At 42.2% G+C, this 18659-nt stretch overlaps 2 protein-coding genes across 4 annotated transcripts in view; both read right to left on the bottom strand.

Moving 5' to 3' along the window:
- The window catches only part of Cilk1 (ciliogenesis associated kinase 1), a 36242-nt gene extending 34941 nt beyond the window's left edge, over positions 1-1301 (bottom strand). Inside the window, exon 1 of one of the 2 annotated variants that reach the window (XM_020180094.2) lies at positions 1058-1301. In XM_020180094.2, coding sequence (XP_020035683.2) covers positions 1058-1158 — 101 coding nt within the window. In that variant the 5' untranslated portion in view covers positions 1159-1301. The remainder of the gene's footprint in view (positions 1-1057) is intronic. The other variant, XM_020180098.2, reaches the window with a different exon arrangement.
- LOC141425615 (uncharacterized) lies at positions 1192-16123 on the bottom strand. 2 transcript variants are annotated; one of them, XM_074081933.1, is made up of 2 exons: positions 15793-16123; positions 1192-1334 (listed from the first exon to the last, which is right to left on the bottom strand). In XM_074081933.1, exon 2 carries the CDS (start codon positions 1309-1311, stop codon positions 1192-1194), a length of 120 nt encoding a protein of 39 aa, XP_073938034.1. In that variant the 5' UTR covers positions 1312-1334; positions 15793-16123. The 2 variants fall into 2 exon arrangements, with proteins under 2 accessions (XP_073938034.1, XP_073938035.1); XM_074081934.1 differs by lacking the exon at positions 15793-16123 and adding an exon at positions 12953-14543.
- Between the last annotated feature and the right edge of the window lie 2536 nt (positions 16124-18659).

The following is an 18659-nucleotide window of genomic DNA, read 5'->3' as shown; positions in this document are numbered from 1 at the left end:
ATGACAGTAGCGTCATTCATCAAGACAAGGAATACTGAAAGAGAAACAAGTTTGGGGTAAAAGCAGGAGAGTAAGCCAAATATGAGTTCAGTTTTGGGCATGATGAGACTAAAATGTTTGCAGAGCAACCAAAAGGAAATGCTAAGACGGGACATACCTGGGCACAGAAGGCAGACTCTACTATGGTTCCCAAAGCCCCCACCTCCTGGCATTCATAATCTTATGTAAACCCTTCTCCTTTGATAACTTGCTTCTATCCAACAGAATACAGCAATCTGAGAGGATGTCACTTTTGTGACCAATATCTTGGAAGACTCTTACTGCCTTCTTACTGCCCGTGTCTTGGTGAAGCAAGCTACCATGTTGTGAGCTGCTCTTTGGAGAGCCCACATGGCAAGGAAATGGGGGGCAGCCTCCTGCCAGCAGCTGCAGAGATCTAAGGCCCTCAATCCAACAGTGCACTAGGTCTTAAATTCCGTCTACAATCATGTTTAATGAGCGTGGGAGTGGATGGATCTTTTCCCAGTCCAGAAATCAGTGAGACCTCAGTCCCCGCCAACACCTTGATTGCAGCTTCCTGACAGACCCCATAGCTAAGCCATACTGACCTATGGAAATAGACAGCTAACATGCATTAAACCATTAAGTATTGAAGCAAATTGTCACACAGCAAAAGGTAACTGATATAATGGGTCTAAACTCTGTCTCTAAAGATCAAGTATAAGGAGGAGGAAGATATAAATGGGCCAAATTAGATCATTTAAATTCTCAGGGACTCCATGTCCTCTCCTGTAAAATGATGTTCATTACCACCAGATGAGAAAGCACTATGGAAAAGTACTAGTGTTATGCATAAAGCAGGACGTCTACAGTGGTAACCTTCTAAGACCTCAGACACAAACATCACAGAAGTCACCTGAAATTCTGCCCCGTGTCCCACACCCACTCTCCTTTAGAAGTGTTTCAAAGGCAGGGAAGGGACAGGGGAAGGCAGAGTTGGAACTATGTGGATAATATGGAGCTGAGGATGAATTCATGAGTGAAGGACAAGACTTACTTCTTAATAGCAATCAGTTCCCCCGACTCAATGCTTCTTCCCAGCAGGACGGAACCGTAGGTTCCATCCCCAAGCTGTTTGATGGTTGTGTATCTATTCATGGTGTGCCTGCTGCAGCCGGCCGGACACTCATCTCAGGACTGAGGCGGTTCTGTCCTGCCTTGGTAGCAGGCCTCCCCAGAATGTAACCAGATTTTTCGATGGCAGCACCAGCACGAGGTATTCAACAGAACGTAACTATCTCCCAAATACATATTTTCAAAGAGCAGTCTTCTGCCTGTAGAGAAAAATGACAAATGCTGATGTTGATTTTATTTATTTTTAAAATCTAAATTAGGGGCCAGTGAACTATAATTCCCAGCCCACCACTTGTTCTCATAAATAAAGTTTTATTGGGACAGAATCATACCCACACACTTGGAGATTATTATGGCTACAACAGCAGAGTTGAGTGTTTGTGACACTGTATGACCTGAAAAGTCTAAAGTATTTACACACTGACCCATTACAAAAACATTTGAAAATGCCTGGTCTAAATAGTGCTCTTTTCAAATCTGAGTAAGTATCTTTATAAAGCTGGAGACACCATGCTTAGAAAGAAATGAAATGAATCAGCACCAATTCAATACTTTTCTGCTGACTGACCATTCCGGGAAAACTGCATGATAACTATAGTTGGAGAAAATTGCTGAAGTGTTAGAAACTGAGCTAAATCTGCTGTGTTCTGTGCACTTTGGTGATAAACACACCAAGTCACAAAACACTAAAATCAAGTTCTCCAGAAAGAGAACCTACAAGTGTTCCATGAACTCTCAATTGCTAAGCACCTACAGTGTCCTTTTTATTACTGAATGATCAGAAGCTAAACAGAAAACTAGATAACTCAAGGTCAACACGTAGGTGGGCCCCTTGTGCAACCAATTTTTTAAGTCATTAAAATGTTCATTTATACAATTAAGTTTGTGTCTGCCTACACCTAAAAAACTAGCTAGCATTTGTTGCCCTTAATGCAGAGAAACTAAAGCAGATACCTTAAAGCAACTGAGGCCAATAGGAAAAGGGGACCAGGAACTAGAGAAAAGGTTAGATCAAAAAGAATTAACCTAGAAGGTAACACCCACACACAGGAAATCAATGTGAGTCAATGCCCTGTATAGCTATCCTTATCTCAACCAGCAAAACCCCTTGTTCCTTCCTATTATTGCTTATACTCTCTCTACAACAAAATTAGAGATAAGGGCAAAATAGTTTCTGCTGGGTATTGAGGGGGGGAGCGGGAGGGGGTGGAGTGGGTGGTAAGGGAGGGGGTGGGGGCAGGGGGGAGAAATGAACCAAGCCTTGTATGCACATATGAATAATAAAAGAAAAATGAAAAAAAAAAAAAAAAAAGTTTGTGTCTGCCTATAATAAAGAAACTGTATAACTTAAGTGATTACAATGCCTTTAGGCAAATATTAATAACATAAATGCTAAAATAATAACAATAAGGATGCATTTTTAACAAGTGGCTGTCAAATTGATAATCTGAAGAGTATAGAAACAGATTGGAAGGATGTGACTTTCAACATCTAAATCTTGTCTATGCAGCTTATCCTTCCAAAACAGTTCTAATGAATAAATGTAGGAGGAAAGAGGGAAATAAGAAATTCACTATCTGGCAAATACTACAATAAAATCTGTGGCAGGCATGGCTGCCACAAATGGGTGGGAGAAACAGGATATTTGCAGAGCCTGAAATAAATATCTTAGTGATATTTATTAATTTCCAGGGGAAAGTCTGTGACTTCACAGGAGGAAACTCAGCAAAAACCACCTTCCCTAAGTGATCAGGTTCGACCTCATAATTAGTAAGTTGTGGCTTTATATACTCTGGATGCAATACAATGAGAAGGGTACAGCATCAGTTCTCCAGAGTTCTGATAAAAAATGCAGAAGCTCAATCGAATCATGAGATAATCAGGAAGACCTCAAATGAGGGATGCAGAATTCTACAAACTGGCCAGTACCCTTCAAAAGGGTCAAGATCACAAAAGACAAGGACAGACAAGCTATGGGTTGAAGGCGATTAAGAAGACAGGACAACTAAATGTAGCATGGGATCCTACAGGCACTCTACCACTTGAGCCACTCCACCAGTCCTTTTTTGGATTGGGTATTTTCGAGATGGGGTCTTGCTGCCCAGGCTGGCTTCCAACTGCTATCTTACTGATCTCTGCCTCTCAAGTAGCTATGATTACAGGTGTGAGCCATGGCTACACTATATTCTCGTGAAGGCTGTGCATGGCTTGCGAAGCCTTAAGAAATATAAGGGTTGCCTGATTTCATCACACTTCTGGAGATCAAGGTTGGCCCCACCCACACAGCTCTTTCCTCTAGAACCTCTTCACCACCTCTGGTGAGAGGGCCATTTTCCTTCTTCTTGAAACCCTTCAGGATCAGAGTCTTTACAACTTGTTTATGCAGCTCTTTATAGTGATGTGATCCATTGTTGGTTAATAAATATTTATAAAGCATGTCGTGTATGACAAAGCCCATATTTAAGCTCTGCAGTTTCGAAGAACAAAGAAATATGGTCACTTTTTTCAAACAGCTTAGAGTCTCACTGGAGGGCATGGGAGGGGCGTGCCATATGTGTATTCATAAACACAAGCTATTTCAGGTGTGTAAGGTACCAGGCGTGGAAAGGGAGAATGGAGGAAAGCCTCCCTGGCCTGCAGCTAGTCTTGGGCGGCAGTAAGAAAAGTCTTCACAACTTGAATCATTAAAGAAAAAGAAAAGTAGATGTGTTATATGGCAAACAACAAGGGTTCTAGCGCCTCACATGCAGACACTGAACCCTGCTGGAACCTTGGTCTTGGCCTTCCCAGTCTCCAAAACTAAGAGACAATAAGTTTCTTAAAGACACCCAGTCTATGATATCTTGTTATGGTAGCCTGAGGAAACTCAAGATAAGGTATGTCAGTATTCTTGATGCTACTCTTACAACTTTCCTGTAAATTTGAAATTATCATAGATTAAAACTCTTAAAAATTGCCCCTAAAATGATAAGAGGAATTTTTTAAAAGATACATATATTTTATTAAATATTATATTTTAGTTTAAAACATACAAATATAGATCTAATACTAACGTGTTCAGAAGTCAGAACTCTTATACAACATGGTTCCTCTACCTACAAGCTCCACACTGTGGGCTGTTTTAGATTCAGGATTTGCCTCAACATAACATAAAAATGTATCTGAAACACAGCACAAGAAATTCTGGCTCTGTACTTGTCTCCCACCGCCCCTTTTTCATATTTACCTTCATCAATTTTTCTGATATAGTATATGTGATTTACACAACATTCATAATGTCTTTTTTCAACAGATTTCCAAACCAGTTGTACGTCATCTTTCTAAAAAGAAAAGTCACTGGAACTCTGATTTGTCAAAAATCATCTAATAAACTACATTCTTTATTTAAAAAGAAAAAAATGTCTGCTTTTCCCCAGAGACAATGGGAAGTTCAATTAAGATCTTTTACACTAGAGAACATGATCGGATTTGCATTTGTAATATTCTCAGAATGTTTGTTCATTCCAACCAACACTTGCTCATTCTAATTTAAGCTAATTTCTTCATGTTCAGTTTTTCGTGTATATAAAGAAACCATGTCATAAAAATGTGACATGAAATTAGTTATCAAGTGTGTGCATTTCAACCTTCTGCAGCCTTAATTGTACGACCTTCCCCCAAAGGACCCATTTTCCATTCCTTTAATTATCATGGGAGTTCATCTCTAAATCTTCACACACTTCTCTATCTCCTTGATGAATTGTAGTGACCAAAACTTAATAATGGCATGCACTGTAACATTAAAAAAAAAACCATTTTTTAATGACATTACTAGTCAGATGTGACAATACTAGAAGCCCTTCTTTAATAGCTAACACCCCATTATTTCCTCAGCCCTTTAAATTATACAATTAGAATAATGCTTGCCTAGATTATTATTGAGAACACTATTTGTGAAACTGAGATAGATTGGGTCATTCAACACACAATCACCCCAACAATTCCCCTTTGTTACCGTTTGTCATCTTATCAAGGGACAAAATTCATTTATTCTGACAAGATCTGACTGTTGCTTTCCCATACTTTGTTATTTCAGGTAATTGCATAGTGATAACACATAGATTAGACTAGTGTTTCTTTATGTGTTGATGTCAACTGACAGTGTATATAATTCTAGTCAAATTTTACTGAGATGCTAAATATTATACAAGACTTTGGGATTAAGGATAAGGTAAGGGTCTTTCCTTTAAGTAATTCCAGTTGATAGAAAAAAATGAAGAAAGTACTATGAGAACGTGGTAGAGAAAGAGAGTAACCAAGTCTTGGGAGGAGGGTAGAGATCTGACACACCTTCAGAAAAGAGGTAGTTTGAGATACTGAAGAATGAGCAAGGTCTTATTACACAGAAGAGAAAGGAACTGTAGGTGTGCAGAAGTCAGGGTGAGTATGTTCAGAAGAGGACAAAAGTGTAGTGGTCGAGCCTGGCTGAACACTTTTAACATCCTCGGATGCCCAGCACCCCCCCAAGGCCCCCCCCAAGGGGCAGTCAGGAGGGGAAACAGAGCTTTGACAGCCTTGGAAACTCTCCAGGTGGGGCTAGGGCACACAACTAATGGGAGGCAGCAGGGAACAGCAGGAAAGATCTAGAAACTCAGGGTAGGGCCCAGCTGTGAAGTGGCCTAGCACCATGCAGGAGTTTGGTCTTTATCCTGCAGAGAGAAGTGCTCCAGAGTCTTGCAGAACAACAGGAAGAGGGAGAACCCCCCTCCCCCGGGACTGAATGTATGTCACTATAAAGAACTGAAGTGGAGAGGTTAGTTTTGGGGCTCCTGGTATAGGCAGGTGCAAAGGGCCCAGGCTGAGTGAATCTGAGATACAGGAGCAGATTCAGATTGAGACCAAGAATGCACTCAGACACCATGAAGAGACATGGGTTCTGTTTTCTGGAATGTTGAACTTGAGCTACACATAAAACTCTCATTGGAAATACTCACTAGCCAATTACAAATAGCCCTAAGGTTGTTCTACTTGTTTTCAAGAGATAGTGAATTACTGGGGCTCTTATTAGGAAAAAAGCATTCGTACAAGGTTGGTAACACTGCGTAACTCCTGAATACTTCATTCACACAGAAAGGTGCCCAACTAGAGTTGCACAACATGGTGGCCTTGGGCTCAGACCAAGGGATGGAATAATCCCATCATACCACTGAATTACTGTTCAATTCTGGATACCAAACTCCAAGAGATATTAAAGAACACAGCAAGATCCTAAAATGAAAACACAAGAAGAGTCGTTGAAGAAACACAGGACGCCAGAGGCAAAGGAGAGTTAGAAGTCATGATAATTGTTTCAAATATATATTTGCAATAACATGTATTAGCAAGAAAGGTTTAATTGCATTATGCTTGGATCCTGAGAACAGAACCATGACCACTGTCTGAGTTTTCCATGCTCCACACTAGTGAATCATTTCCCATACTGAAAAAAATAGTATTAGCCAAATCAAACTAGCATTAGACAAGAAGTACCAGTCAACCCTCCATGCGATTTTGAGCCTAGAAAGAAGGGGTTACATGTATTTCAGATCAGTTATTCAGTTATTCACTTTGTGGTGGTCCAAATATGATGACTCATGTCAAAATTTGAAAGTAAACAACAAAAACTCATTGTTGCTCTGGGAACACAATAGGGTGATACACAATGCACTAGAAAGAAAGAAGGCAGCTGCTGTTACTCATCTTGCTTAGTTTATAGGACTCTGATTTTATTTAGGAAGCAACATACCCAGGCATGGGAGTCACCTACTCCAGCCCCAGGGCATGAACTGTGTTCAATCTAAGCCAAACAAAGAAATTGAACTTCCTGCTGGAAACTATTTAGCAGTGGGACTATGGTCCCAACATATGAGATCAAAAGGGAAGTGAGCTAGTGAGGGGAGAGAAAGGTTGCTAAGAAGGAATCTACTCCCTGGTAGAGACAGTTGACTAAGAAGTCACCCCGTACTCCTGCCTTGAGTATGGTTGCACAAAGCTGTGATATTTAGGGCTCAGGAAGCCTTCTGGTAACTATGAGACATCCGCTCTAAAGATGAGAATCCCATCTGCCGAGGAGGGAGGAACAGAAAGAGGCTTAGTCCTTCTTACCATAAGTGGGGCCACATGTCTGAAAATACCTGCCTTTAATTTCTTGCTAGCTGACCCAATTAAAGGTCTTTTTTTGCTGGAACCAGAGTCTGTCAAGTACTGCTGAAAACATTCCAGATGGTGGGTACAACTACACTGATGTAGGATATGAAATACAAAATTCTCTACAGAACGTGATAGATAGACCTTCAATGTCCGTATTGTTATTGTTAGTGAGCTTTTCATCACTGTGTCAAAATACCTGACAGCCGGCTCTACCGTTTCTATGCACAGACAGACCATCAGACAGAGACAGATAAGGATCCTTCTTCATGATGCTATAATATCCTGTCCTCACTTTATTGCCAGGCCCTTCTCTGTGGTAAGTGACCTTCCGGGTGGCCCCCTGCACCAGTGGGGAAGCACACTATGCTTTCTCCATCCTTGTGTCCTCACACCTCACATTTCCCTGGCACACAGCAGGTCCTCAAACATTGTTTGAATGGCCCAAATTTGAAGTTTAGTCTTTGCTGTTTATTTTCTGAACCTCCTTGGGTAAGTTCCTCAAAACTCTCAGTGCTTCTATTTCTTCATCTCCAAAGTAAAGACTAGGAAATTGTTTGAACCGCCCATAAATGATTTGAAGTTCTGAAATGGGAGAACAGTAAATACCACAGAATGGCTGGGGCAGGCAGGCCACGTGGTCTTCAATCACAGAAAGGTCCTTTCTATGTCGTTAGATCAGGCCTTGGCCTTTGGGAAAGGCTGTATTCAACTAACAGAGAAAGACAGCTTTAGCTCTTTTTTCAAAGAGTTCTGGCAAGTCTTTGAAATAAGTGCTATGATTTTCCTGGTGAGGTGACAATGGGGACAGCCTTCCTGTGCTCTGCCCCAATTCTCTCCCCTTGGCTTCAATCCTCAGTGGAGGCAAAAAAAAAAAATCTGTTCATGACCAGCATCTTGCATCAGGCTCATTCATTCTTTATTTTGAAACCCTGATGGTCATGGAATAAATGTCATAATTATGCATTTTTTAAGATAAAAAATGTAAGTGTAAACTTGGGATTCTTGGGAGTTGTGGTTTACCAGGCCTGTTTGGACTATCAAACCCTTAAGAAGAACTTATCTCCCTTAGTCTGGATTGCTTGATGCAGAAAAGACTCTCTTACTTTCATCTGTCCTCATAGGAAATCTGAATTATGTGCAAAAATCACTAAATGACCCTCTCTTGGTACTTCTGAATTTCATTTTGCCTTTACAGGCTTATAATTAAACTTTGCATTCTAGGTTAAAATGTGTCATAACTTGACAAGACTAAGTCAATATTGATAATTTCTTTTAAAAGGGGTACTAAAAATAGTACATGTAGCTTATATTTTTCTTCTTAGGGCCTAATTCTTCCACCCATATGCATAGAGCAAACAAATCTTATAAGCATTTTGCCTCTTGGATGACTGTTTGGTTTTTTTTGCATTGGGGATAGCACTGCAAAGCCAAAAGAAACCTTTTTTTGGTGGTACTGGGGTTTGAGCTCAGGGATGCACACTTGTTAGGCAGGCATCTACCACTGAAGCCACCCCACCAGCCCTGTTTTGTGTTGGGTATTTTCGAGATAGGGTCTCACGAACTATTTGCCTGGGTTGGCTTCGAACCAATATCCTCCTGATCTTAGCCTCCCAAGTAGCTAGGACTACAGGCGTGAGCCACCTGTAATGTAAAGGCAAGAAGCTTTTTGTATGGAATTTGCTCTGTCTTTACCTTGACAGAGGAGTGCATTAAGGATGCTTTTTTCCAGCTGCTGCACTGACTAGATGATACTGGGAGATGACAATTATCTGCTGTGACTTCTTCTAAGCCCCAGAAACTGCTTCATGCCTTTATATCCTCCTCTCGCACCAGGTCCTAATCCTATGAGACAAGTCTACAACTCCCTATCACTTCTGAATAATAGGGGTACTCATGCCCCAAACTTTAAGGAACTCTTCAATCACTTGCATGAGACTTTTGAATGAGGAGTCATTCTTTAACTGTGCAGAACTGAAGGAAAGACAAAATGTTCCAGAGCTGGGGAAAAATAACTTCACCCTAACTTGTGTGAGCTGGAGTGAGAGTCTCCCAACTTAATGATGGCCATAAAGGATGGCCACAGACCCACTCCACTGTTTACCTGATTGCCACCCATGTCTTAGGAGTGGGCAAGATGGAGCAGTGAACAAGAATATATAATATTCAAGCTCTGACAAATATCACGATACATTTAACCAAGGAGTGAATCTTACTCAGTGTAAGATGTTTCACTACCATGTGTAACAAATAAATCAACAAAATGTGCTAAGGAAGAAATGGCAACTTTACTATAAATGTAAAATAGAGCAGGGGTCTGAAAACTTTTCCTGTGAAAGGCCAGCAAAGACTTCAGACTCTGAGGGCTACACACCTGTGTCACAACTATTCAGCTCTTCCACTGTAGCATGGAACCAGACATAGACAATACATAAATAAGTAGCCCTGGTCATATTCCAGTACAACTTTATTCACAAAGAAAGACAGGTCATAGTTTGTCAAGCCCTAATACAGGAAATCCCAAACATAAGCAAAAACACCTTTGGGAGGTAGGGTGTTATGGCTCAAGTGGTAGAGCACTTACCTAGCAACGGTGAGGCCCTGAGTTCATTCCCCATCACACAACAAAACACACCACCAAACAAAATAAAACCACTTTTGCATTTCAGCACTCTCCGCATAAAGCCTCATTTACTTCTAGGTTACAGGATCACATATACAACAGTGTGTTTATTTCTAGGAACTAACTCTGAGGGGGTAGAAATTTTTATTATGTTCTAACTTAGAACTATATTCGAAGTATCTAGCAGAGTAGCTGGCACATACAAATGTTCATCACAAAGATGTGGCTCAAGCCTGTCATCCCTGCTTTGTGGGAGACTGAGATTGGGAGGATCAAGGCTCCAGGTCAAACCCGGCAAAAAAGTTTGCAAGACCCCATCTCAATGGAAAAAGTGGGCATGGCGGCATGCAGCTGTCATCCCAGTAAGAAATATAAAATAAAAGATCACGGTCCAGGCCTGCCTAGGCAAAAAGCGAGATCTCCAAAATAACCAGAGCAAAAAGCTGGAGGTGTGGCTCAAGCAGTAGAGCATCTGCCTAGCAAGCACAGAGCCCTGAGTTCAAAACCCCTGTACCACAAAAAAGATGTGCCAAATGAATGAATGAGCAACTTATGGAACAGTCAAGCGTAAGTCTGATTATAGGTGACTTTCCAACACCCCTGAGTCCATCCCTACTGCCATCCCTCACATTCTCACTTTTTGCAAAATTAGACAACTATATTAGGATAAAGGCACAAAAAGAATGAGTCCTTTAAAAGCCTTACACTAATTCAGGAAAACATTCCGTAACTAAAATAACAAAAAGGCACATATATTTTGCTTTTCTTGCTCTACTTTATCTTGGCTAAATTATTCTCATCAAATTCCTTTTTAAAGCAAAGACAAAGCCAAGCATGGTGGCATGTGCCTGTAATCCCAGCACCTGAGAAGGGGAGGAAGAAGGATCTGAATTCACAGACAGCCTGAGGGCATTATCACAAAAACAGAAACAAACAAACAGCAACAACAAAAAGACAATATCCAAGAGGACAAACCATTAACTACTGTCTCCTGGAAACTACAAGTTTGTGAAGACATAGATTTCAGTGACCCTTGTCCAAAATGCTTAGGACCAAAAGTGTTTCAGATTGTGGATTTTTCAGATTTTGAAATATTTGCATATACATGTGATAGTTTGAGGATGGGAGCCATTCATTTGTTTCATACACATCTAATATACATAGTCTGAAGGTAACTTGATAGAATATTGTTAGTCCATTTGTATTTTGACTGCAATCCATCAACCAAAAGTCAGGTGTGGAATTTTCCCCTTGTGGTATCATATCAGTGCTTAAAAATTTCAGAGTCTGTAGCATTTCAGATTTTGGATTTTCAGGCTAGGAATGTTCAACCTATAGCAACTTTCGTGACACTGTCCAATAGCTAGCTAGAATTACACCATACTTTATCTTTCAGCTCTAGGCCATCACCTTTGAAAGTAGTCACAAGGGCAATCACAAGTCACCATACTTTATCACAGATCATGCTCTGCACAGAGAAAGATAAAACATAACTTAAGCTAATCTTTCCTCAAAAATGTGTAGTTCTCGGTCATTACAAGATTTGTGATATGGCCACTAACGGTCTCCACCATGGTGGGAAAAGTACCTAATGAAACGTGAGACACTACTGTGACCCTTCCAATTCAAAGAAGTTAGGATGACATACTTAAAATCTAGAAAAATCTAGAATAGGATAATATCTAACTAATGCTCATTAGCATAGATTTGAATGCTAAATTCAGTAGGACTAAAGTCTAAAGCATAAGGTTGAGGTTACTCGTTTTTATTTTTCTTTTCCTGTAAGGGAACTTAATTATCATCTGATATCTTCACTTTACAGATGAGATCAAGAGACCCAACTAATAAGAACAGAATCCTTGTTATTTTTAAAGCTTCATTTTTTTGAAAATGTGAGAATGTACCATGTATCTTAGGCTACCAGAGATATATCAAAGGCTATTCACTTCTCCTTTGGTAAAAAGCACATCAATATTTTGCTAACGCTGACCCATACACAACTTCACAAGTCGACAGACACAGGGTGCAACTGCAGCCTTCGTGGTAAGTCCTACCACAAGGTACAACACGGCACTCTTCCTGCGACGATTTCAGCTTCCAAGGCATAGCAAGTCAGGTACATCACGGGCAAGGGCACTTAGGTTTCCTTGGAAGGAAGTCGGGAATGGAAGCTTTCTGCTTGGGTTGAACAGTTCCCTAAAACCTGTTAAGTAGTAATCTTTTCTTAACATTGGATATCAGTTCAGGAGGAGCCAAGAGACTGAGCACAAATGCTCACACCAGCCTCAGTTACCACCTTGAGGTGAGTCTGGTCCTCTTCTTTGGCTGCGAGTAAAACAATTTCATTTTCTTTCTGCCACAATCCCTTAGAATTTTAACACAATATGCCCTCCAAAATGACTTGCTTCACTGAATTCTTTTTACAAGGTAATCTGATAAGGAAGTTAATGCTGTATTTCAAAGGTAAGCACAACCGCAAACTAGGAAGTGGTTATACTATGTCCTGAAAATAATGTGTAAGTCACCAGGACACACCCCTGTTTGTGCATTCTCCCTGCCGACCCCATCATCCATACACACTCAGGTCCAAAGGTAGATTTCTGATAGGTAGTCGTAGGCCCTTCTCAGAATGCAGATGACAGTCAACAGTTAAGTGAGATGCTATTTATAGGTTTACATATCAGCATATATTGAAAGGTCACTACACCCAAAAACTTCGCCCTGAAACCATTAGGTAAATAGTCCTGTACAAATGCACACAGTTACACAGACTCCACAGAGCAGGAAAATGCATTTTATAAGACAGCAGTAGAACAGCTAGGTACATCTTTCAGCTAGATCCTACAAAATGAAATGGAAGAGCTTGCTGCAAGAAGCAGCAGTGAAAAAAAAAAAATTTTTTTTTTTAAGGCAAAAGTGTTCCTGGCAAGGTGCAGATGGAAAAATAGCAACAGATCCCAGAAACAGAGCTGTAAGCCAGGAATAACTTAAGCTGAAGTCATTTTCATTAAGAGCAGTATAATACTTAACCAAGGATTCAGTGCAGGGCCACTCTGGTCCTCTGGCCTTCTCCGCTGAGCCATGACTTGAGGTGCATTATAAGTCAGTCCACAGGCATTTATTTACCAAATAAACGCCACATGTTCAGAGCTAGCTAGTCCTTGTCGTGGATGTACAGCGAGTTGCCAGGCATAAGGCAGTTACTGAGTAGGATCTTCACAGCACAACCCAGCTGAGGAAGCATTTCCCCTACTTCACATGGGAGAACAGTAAATGCTAGACTTCCTCAAGGCCATGTGACTAGAAAGTGGAGTCAAACCCTGCCCACAATGCAGGCCCGCACCACCACATGACCATGCATAAAACATGGTCCCGTGCCCTAAAGAGCCTTACAAATAACCAAAACCAATTTGAGATCAATATAAGCAATATAACGAAGGGCTATCAAACAAATACCTCCAGACTTTAAAGAAAGAGTAGTGAAATGAGCAGACCTAGGCTCCTCCTACGAGGAGAGTGGAGGAGGGAGGCCCCCTCGGCAGAACAGGAAAACCAAACCACATAGAGTGCAAAGGACTTAGACTTCAGGAACGGTGAGGCTCACTCTGAAAGGCCTTGAAAACTCTGCTAGTCTGCGTAGACTTGAGATAAATAATAGAGAAGTAAAGGTCATATGGCCAGAAGGGACATAGAGAAGTGCTCACTTAGAAAGCCTGAATCGGTGGGGAGGGGTGTGTGAAGAGGATCAACGTATGTTTTTTAATCTATCAATCCATCAATCAATTGATCTGTCTACCTACATGAAGACTGCACAATGAAACCCACCAAACATTGTTTTAAAAGGGAAGGGGGCTAAGAGAATATAACAGAGGGGGCAAACTTATTCCAAGTACACTGTACACATCTATGGAATTATCAGTGAACCCCCCTGTATTATTAATGCATGCTAATAAAAATAAAATATTTCAGTTTAAAAAATATTGGGTGGGGTCTGACATGGAAGTACACACCTGTGATCCCAGCAACTAGAGGGGCATAGGTTAGAGGATCACAGTCCAAATTTGGACCCAGGCAAAAACTCCAGACCCTATGAAAAATAATTAAAGCAGAAAAGGGCCTGGCTCCAGCGGTAGGTAGAGTGCCCAGCTAGCTACCCAGCTCAAGGCCCTGAGTTCAAAAACTCCACTACCACCAGAAAGATTAGATGAACAACAGAACATTGAAAGCAGGAGAATCTTTTCATTCATTCGTTCACTCCTTCATTAGCTGGGTAAGCATTCAGTGAGGCCTTACTAGAGCCTGGCTTGGGAGGCAAGGTGAAAGGTGTTCCAGCCTACAGGATAGGAAAGACGAGGGCTGGACTGGAATATGGATGGAAGATGTGCAAAAAACACATTTCGAAGGTCTCCATGACTCATTGATAGGAAGGACAAAGGACATGGGGAAAAGATGGCTAAAGATAACTCCAAAGTTTCATGACTGATGTAACTTCCATCTTCACTAGGAACCTTAAAAATTAATGAGAATAAAAACCAAAAGGAAAGTAGGAACAGTCAAAGGACAAAATCCTAAGTGGCCTACTCTATCCTGGAAGCTCCTTTACACGTAATCTGTAAATAGGGAGGAGACCTGAGTGGAAACACCATTTGTTTGTAGTTACTGTAAATACCGAGTACCCTTGGCAAGGATTACAGGGGTCTGCCTACTCAGGCAGGCTCCAGCAACCCTCCAAAACCCCCCACCATCTGAAACTAGACTGGTCTCACCCATTCCCACCAGTTACCAGTGGGACTTTGAAGAAGGGAATAGGGCAAAGTGGAAAGACAGAAACAGTGTGTAGGGTCACTGAAAGGTGGGACCCTACGGACAGGGAAGGTACAGAGGTTGCTTTAAATGAAAACTCCTAGCAGAGTCCACTTCCTAGTGTTTTACAATACTGGCCCTCAAGTAGATGGAAGGCCTTAAAGACTCTACCAAAATGTAGTGCTTTGTTCAGAAACTATTTCAGATGTGCATATTTATGCATATATTACCTCTGAGCATATGGTCCAGACACCAATTGTTCCTAATAATTTGTATGTCAATGACACAAATTTAAAGCTCATTTAAATTTTATATTCAACAATGGCACTACTTACTATTGGGGTACACCGTGAAACCCCACTCCTGGGGACAGGTGTAAAACGAAAACTGTAGCTATCAAACTTCTCTTACTACAAAGAGTGTTCTAGACCAAAACTTAAAGGAAAAAAAGACAAGTGTCAATGGCTTGGAGGAATCCAGTCCCATTTGCAAAATTCAGGGTGGTGTTGTCTGAGGTTGGTCCACCTTTAACCAAAAGCAAATCTCTACGTAGTTATAAGTGGAAATGAACGTTCTCCGCTCAGAATGAGATGTTAACCTACCCTCGGCATCAGCCCTTAATGTTACTGTCAAAGTCAAACTTTAAAAGGTTAGCGTGACAAAAGAAATGGCAACAACCTTCTCAAAACATTCACTCAAATTAGTAAGAAAGAAATCAGAGCAGAAACCCCGTGAAAAATGGTTGCAAATTAAGTGTGCGAGGCTTTTCCTCAGACCCCTTGCGGGACCGCACAGGGCCTAGTTAGGAAGATTGCAAAGATCAAGTCCTCCCCCTCGCCCCAAAGGGGCTTCAAACCGGCTGGACTTTCCCCTCTGAAGACTGAAGGGCAAACACACCCAGGCGCACCTCCAACTCGGGAGTTTTCCTGCAAGGAGGTGGAGACCCGCAGGACCCCCGGCCCCGGTGCCTCTGCCTGCGCCCCGCTGCGTCTCGGGGCCACCGGACGGCGCCCCCCCCCGCAGCCCCCGCGTGGCGGGTTCCCAGCAGCCCCCCGAGCCCCACTTACTGTCGCTGCGAGCACGGGCGGGGCGGCCCTCGGTGAGCTGCGCCGCGCGGGGACGGGCGCCGGGCGATCGCCGCTAGGACCGGCCGCGGGATCCGCGCGGTGACGCCAGGCAAATCCGGCCCGCAGCCCGGGCCGCGCGGCGCATGGCAGGCAGTGCGGCGGGCACCCGGCCGCTCTCGGCCTCCGGCAGCAAAACAAACAAAAGGCAGGGTGGCTTCTAGTGGGGACGACCGGCCGCGTTCCCTGGGAAAAGTTACACTGCAGCTCCCCTCGCTGGCCCTGCGCGGCCCTGCACCGCGTCCCCCCGCCGAGTCCTGCGCGCCCGGCCCCGCGGTGCGCTCCCGCCCAGGGCGCCGGGTCCCCGCGCCGACCCGACGGCCGACTCCAGGCCACCGCCCAGGACACAGCGGCCCAGCCACCGCCAAGTGCGCCGGTGCGGACTGTGGCTGCGCGTGCGGAGCGTACCTGACCCGGTGATCGCCGCGCAAACGTCTTGCCGGTTTGCAAACACTAGTGTGAGTGCACGCCAAGGGGAGTGTAATCCACGCCCTTGAACTAGACACGCAAAAATGTTTTAAAACAACGGACTATCTATAGTTAACAACGATCGAAAATGTTTAGAATACAAGCGCAACCCATTACCTGTTTGCATTCATTGCAACCTTTAAGTTTATTTATGCTGTTAGTAAATTTGTGGAAAAACCATTAGATATCCCCTACACAACTGTCCTTTCTGTGTAACTAGTTCTACTATAATTCTGAACGTGTCCTTTTTAAACACTCACTTCTATCATAAATTATATTGTAGACGTTTACCTTAAATGATCATAAGGGTTGAGTTGGCTCTGAAGCACCTTGAAAAAAAGAAATTGCTTCCAGATTCCTGAGAAAATTTACACAATTGCTGTAAACCATGAGTCTCAGTTACTGGCCTGAAGCATCACAGTCCTAGAGAACTAGTTAAATTCCTGGGCGGCACACCAGGAGTTTCTGGTCCTGCTGCTGCTGCTGCTCAGAACAATTTTAACTAATAAATTAGTAACCCCTTACCACATTGCAGATCCTTTTCAGAATTTAAACTGCCCACCCATCACCATATCAATTTTCTTCTGAGTCCTAAGGACTGAAGACAGATTTTTTTCTAAAAGAATCTAACCAAAGGCCCACTGCTCACTCTTGCTCCTGTGGAAACCTACAAGATACAGATAGTCAAGTTCCTTAGGCTTCTTCCACCCAAATAGAAAGGGTCATCCATCTGGCCACTTGGCAAGTGAAAACTGCAAGTCATCATCAGTGAAAAGGTAAGAGGCAAGGAGTACAAAACCCAGTTATGTACTACTCCCATGAAAAGCAATTTTTTAAAGTAAGAAAAATGATCAGTTTTAGTCAAATTGGATTGTCCAAGCAAGTTCACCTGGTAAATAGAAGGGCTGTGTTGTCTACCTTTAGTAAGGGTCCACAGGGCTTGTAAGTGGCTCAGCTCCCCAGTTCTAGCCCTGGGAAAATTGTAACCCTGTAAATATAATAGGATGAGAAGATACCGCCTGTAATGAGGGCTATTGGATACAGTGGATCAGATCTAAAATGCATAATTAGTAGCTATGAAGCAATAACAGTGTTTTAATAAATAGATACTCACTGTGAAGCAAACAGGGTTTTAATAAAATAGGTGCTCAACTTATCTTTACAAATATTATATTATTAAGCTTTAATTACTTGCTAGAATAATAGGTATCAGCTGTGCTGATTGACCAGCTCATTTTAAGCATTCACTACTACTCAATGAAATTGACTAGTTCTGAAAATGCTTTGAAGTTTTCCACCTGCAAAACTGATCTTTAGAATTCAAGAGTAACCTTTATAATTTTCTTCTGTTATACATCCTTTTCCTCAACTTAAATTTCAAATTGCAATTTTAAAGGTGTAATTGGGGAGAAAATTTTCCTTAAAAGACCTAAGTCCCCTTTCAAAACTAAAAACTATTAAATTGTTGGCCTTTGATAAACATGATGATGCTTTTTATATAGGTACTTAATTTAAGGTGCAAATAAAAATACAGCCATCTGAAAGGCGTATCTTAAAATTAAAATAATAGCATTTGGATTTCTTTATTGTAACTCATCAGCCTTCTCTCACACACACACCTTTTTTTTTTTTTTTTGTCTCCATTTCTTTGCCGAAGATGTACTGCATTTCCGAGCTACACAATAAAATAATGGAAGAAAAATTTAAATTCTGGGAGCTCTTGGAATTGATGGCTGTTAGTCCCTGGCACTGAGAGAAACTCAGCAAATGTTCGCTAAATGAAGCTAAGAGGCTACGAAGCCCGTAGGTTTTCATAGAACATTTGATGGCCTAGTTAAAAAGATTCAAAGTATGGAGGGGTGGGGGTATGGGGGTAAGACTGTTAAATCCGATCGCCTTCCCTTCAAGTGAAATAAGCAGCTAGGGCTTTAAGAGGTGGGGCGACAGCACACGAGTAAATTCCGGCGCAACGTGGAACAGCGGACTACAAATCCCAGCGTGCCTCGCGGGCGCCGGTCCTCCGCAGGACTCGGATTTCAAACTTGGAGCCACCCATCCTCCTTAATTGCATTATGGAATCTGTAGTGTGACGTGTCGTGCGTGGGCTGTTTTCTCACTCGGCCCTTACGCACGTGATCGCATCCTTTCCTCAATCTGGATCTTGTGATTTAAAGTTTAACGTTTGCAACAGCGTGTGACTCTTGTGGTTTCTCCGCATTCCTGGCGCGGCTCTCGGCGCGACCCGGGACCGTGAAGCAACCGTTTGGCTTCCCAGCAACTTGAATCAGGAGCTCAACCCTCCATTTGGGTTACGACATTTTTGAGAGAACATTTGTCTGAGC

Source organism: Castor canadensis, chromosome 8, assembly GCF_047511655.1.
Source record: "Castor canadensis chromosome 8, mCasCan1.hap1v2, whole genome shotgun sequence".
Classification (NCBI taxonomy): domain Eukaryota; kingdom Metazoa; phylum Chordata; class Mammalia; order Rodentia; family Castoridae; genus Castor; species Castor canadensis.
The sequence above is the reverse complement of the archived record's forward strand: the minus strand, read 5'-3'. Positions and strand labels throughout refer to the sequence as shown.

What these genes read in the sequence shown, in the direction of transcription:
- LOC141425615 (XM_074081933.1), bottom strand. Translation starts at nt 1,311, where the DNA reads ATGTATTTGGGAGATAGTTACGTTCTGTTGAATACCTCGTGCTGGTGC.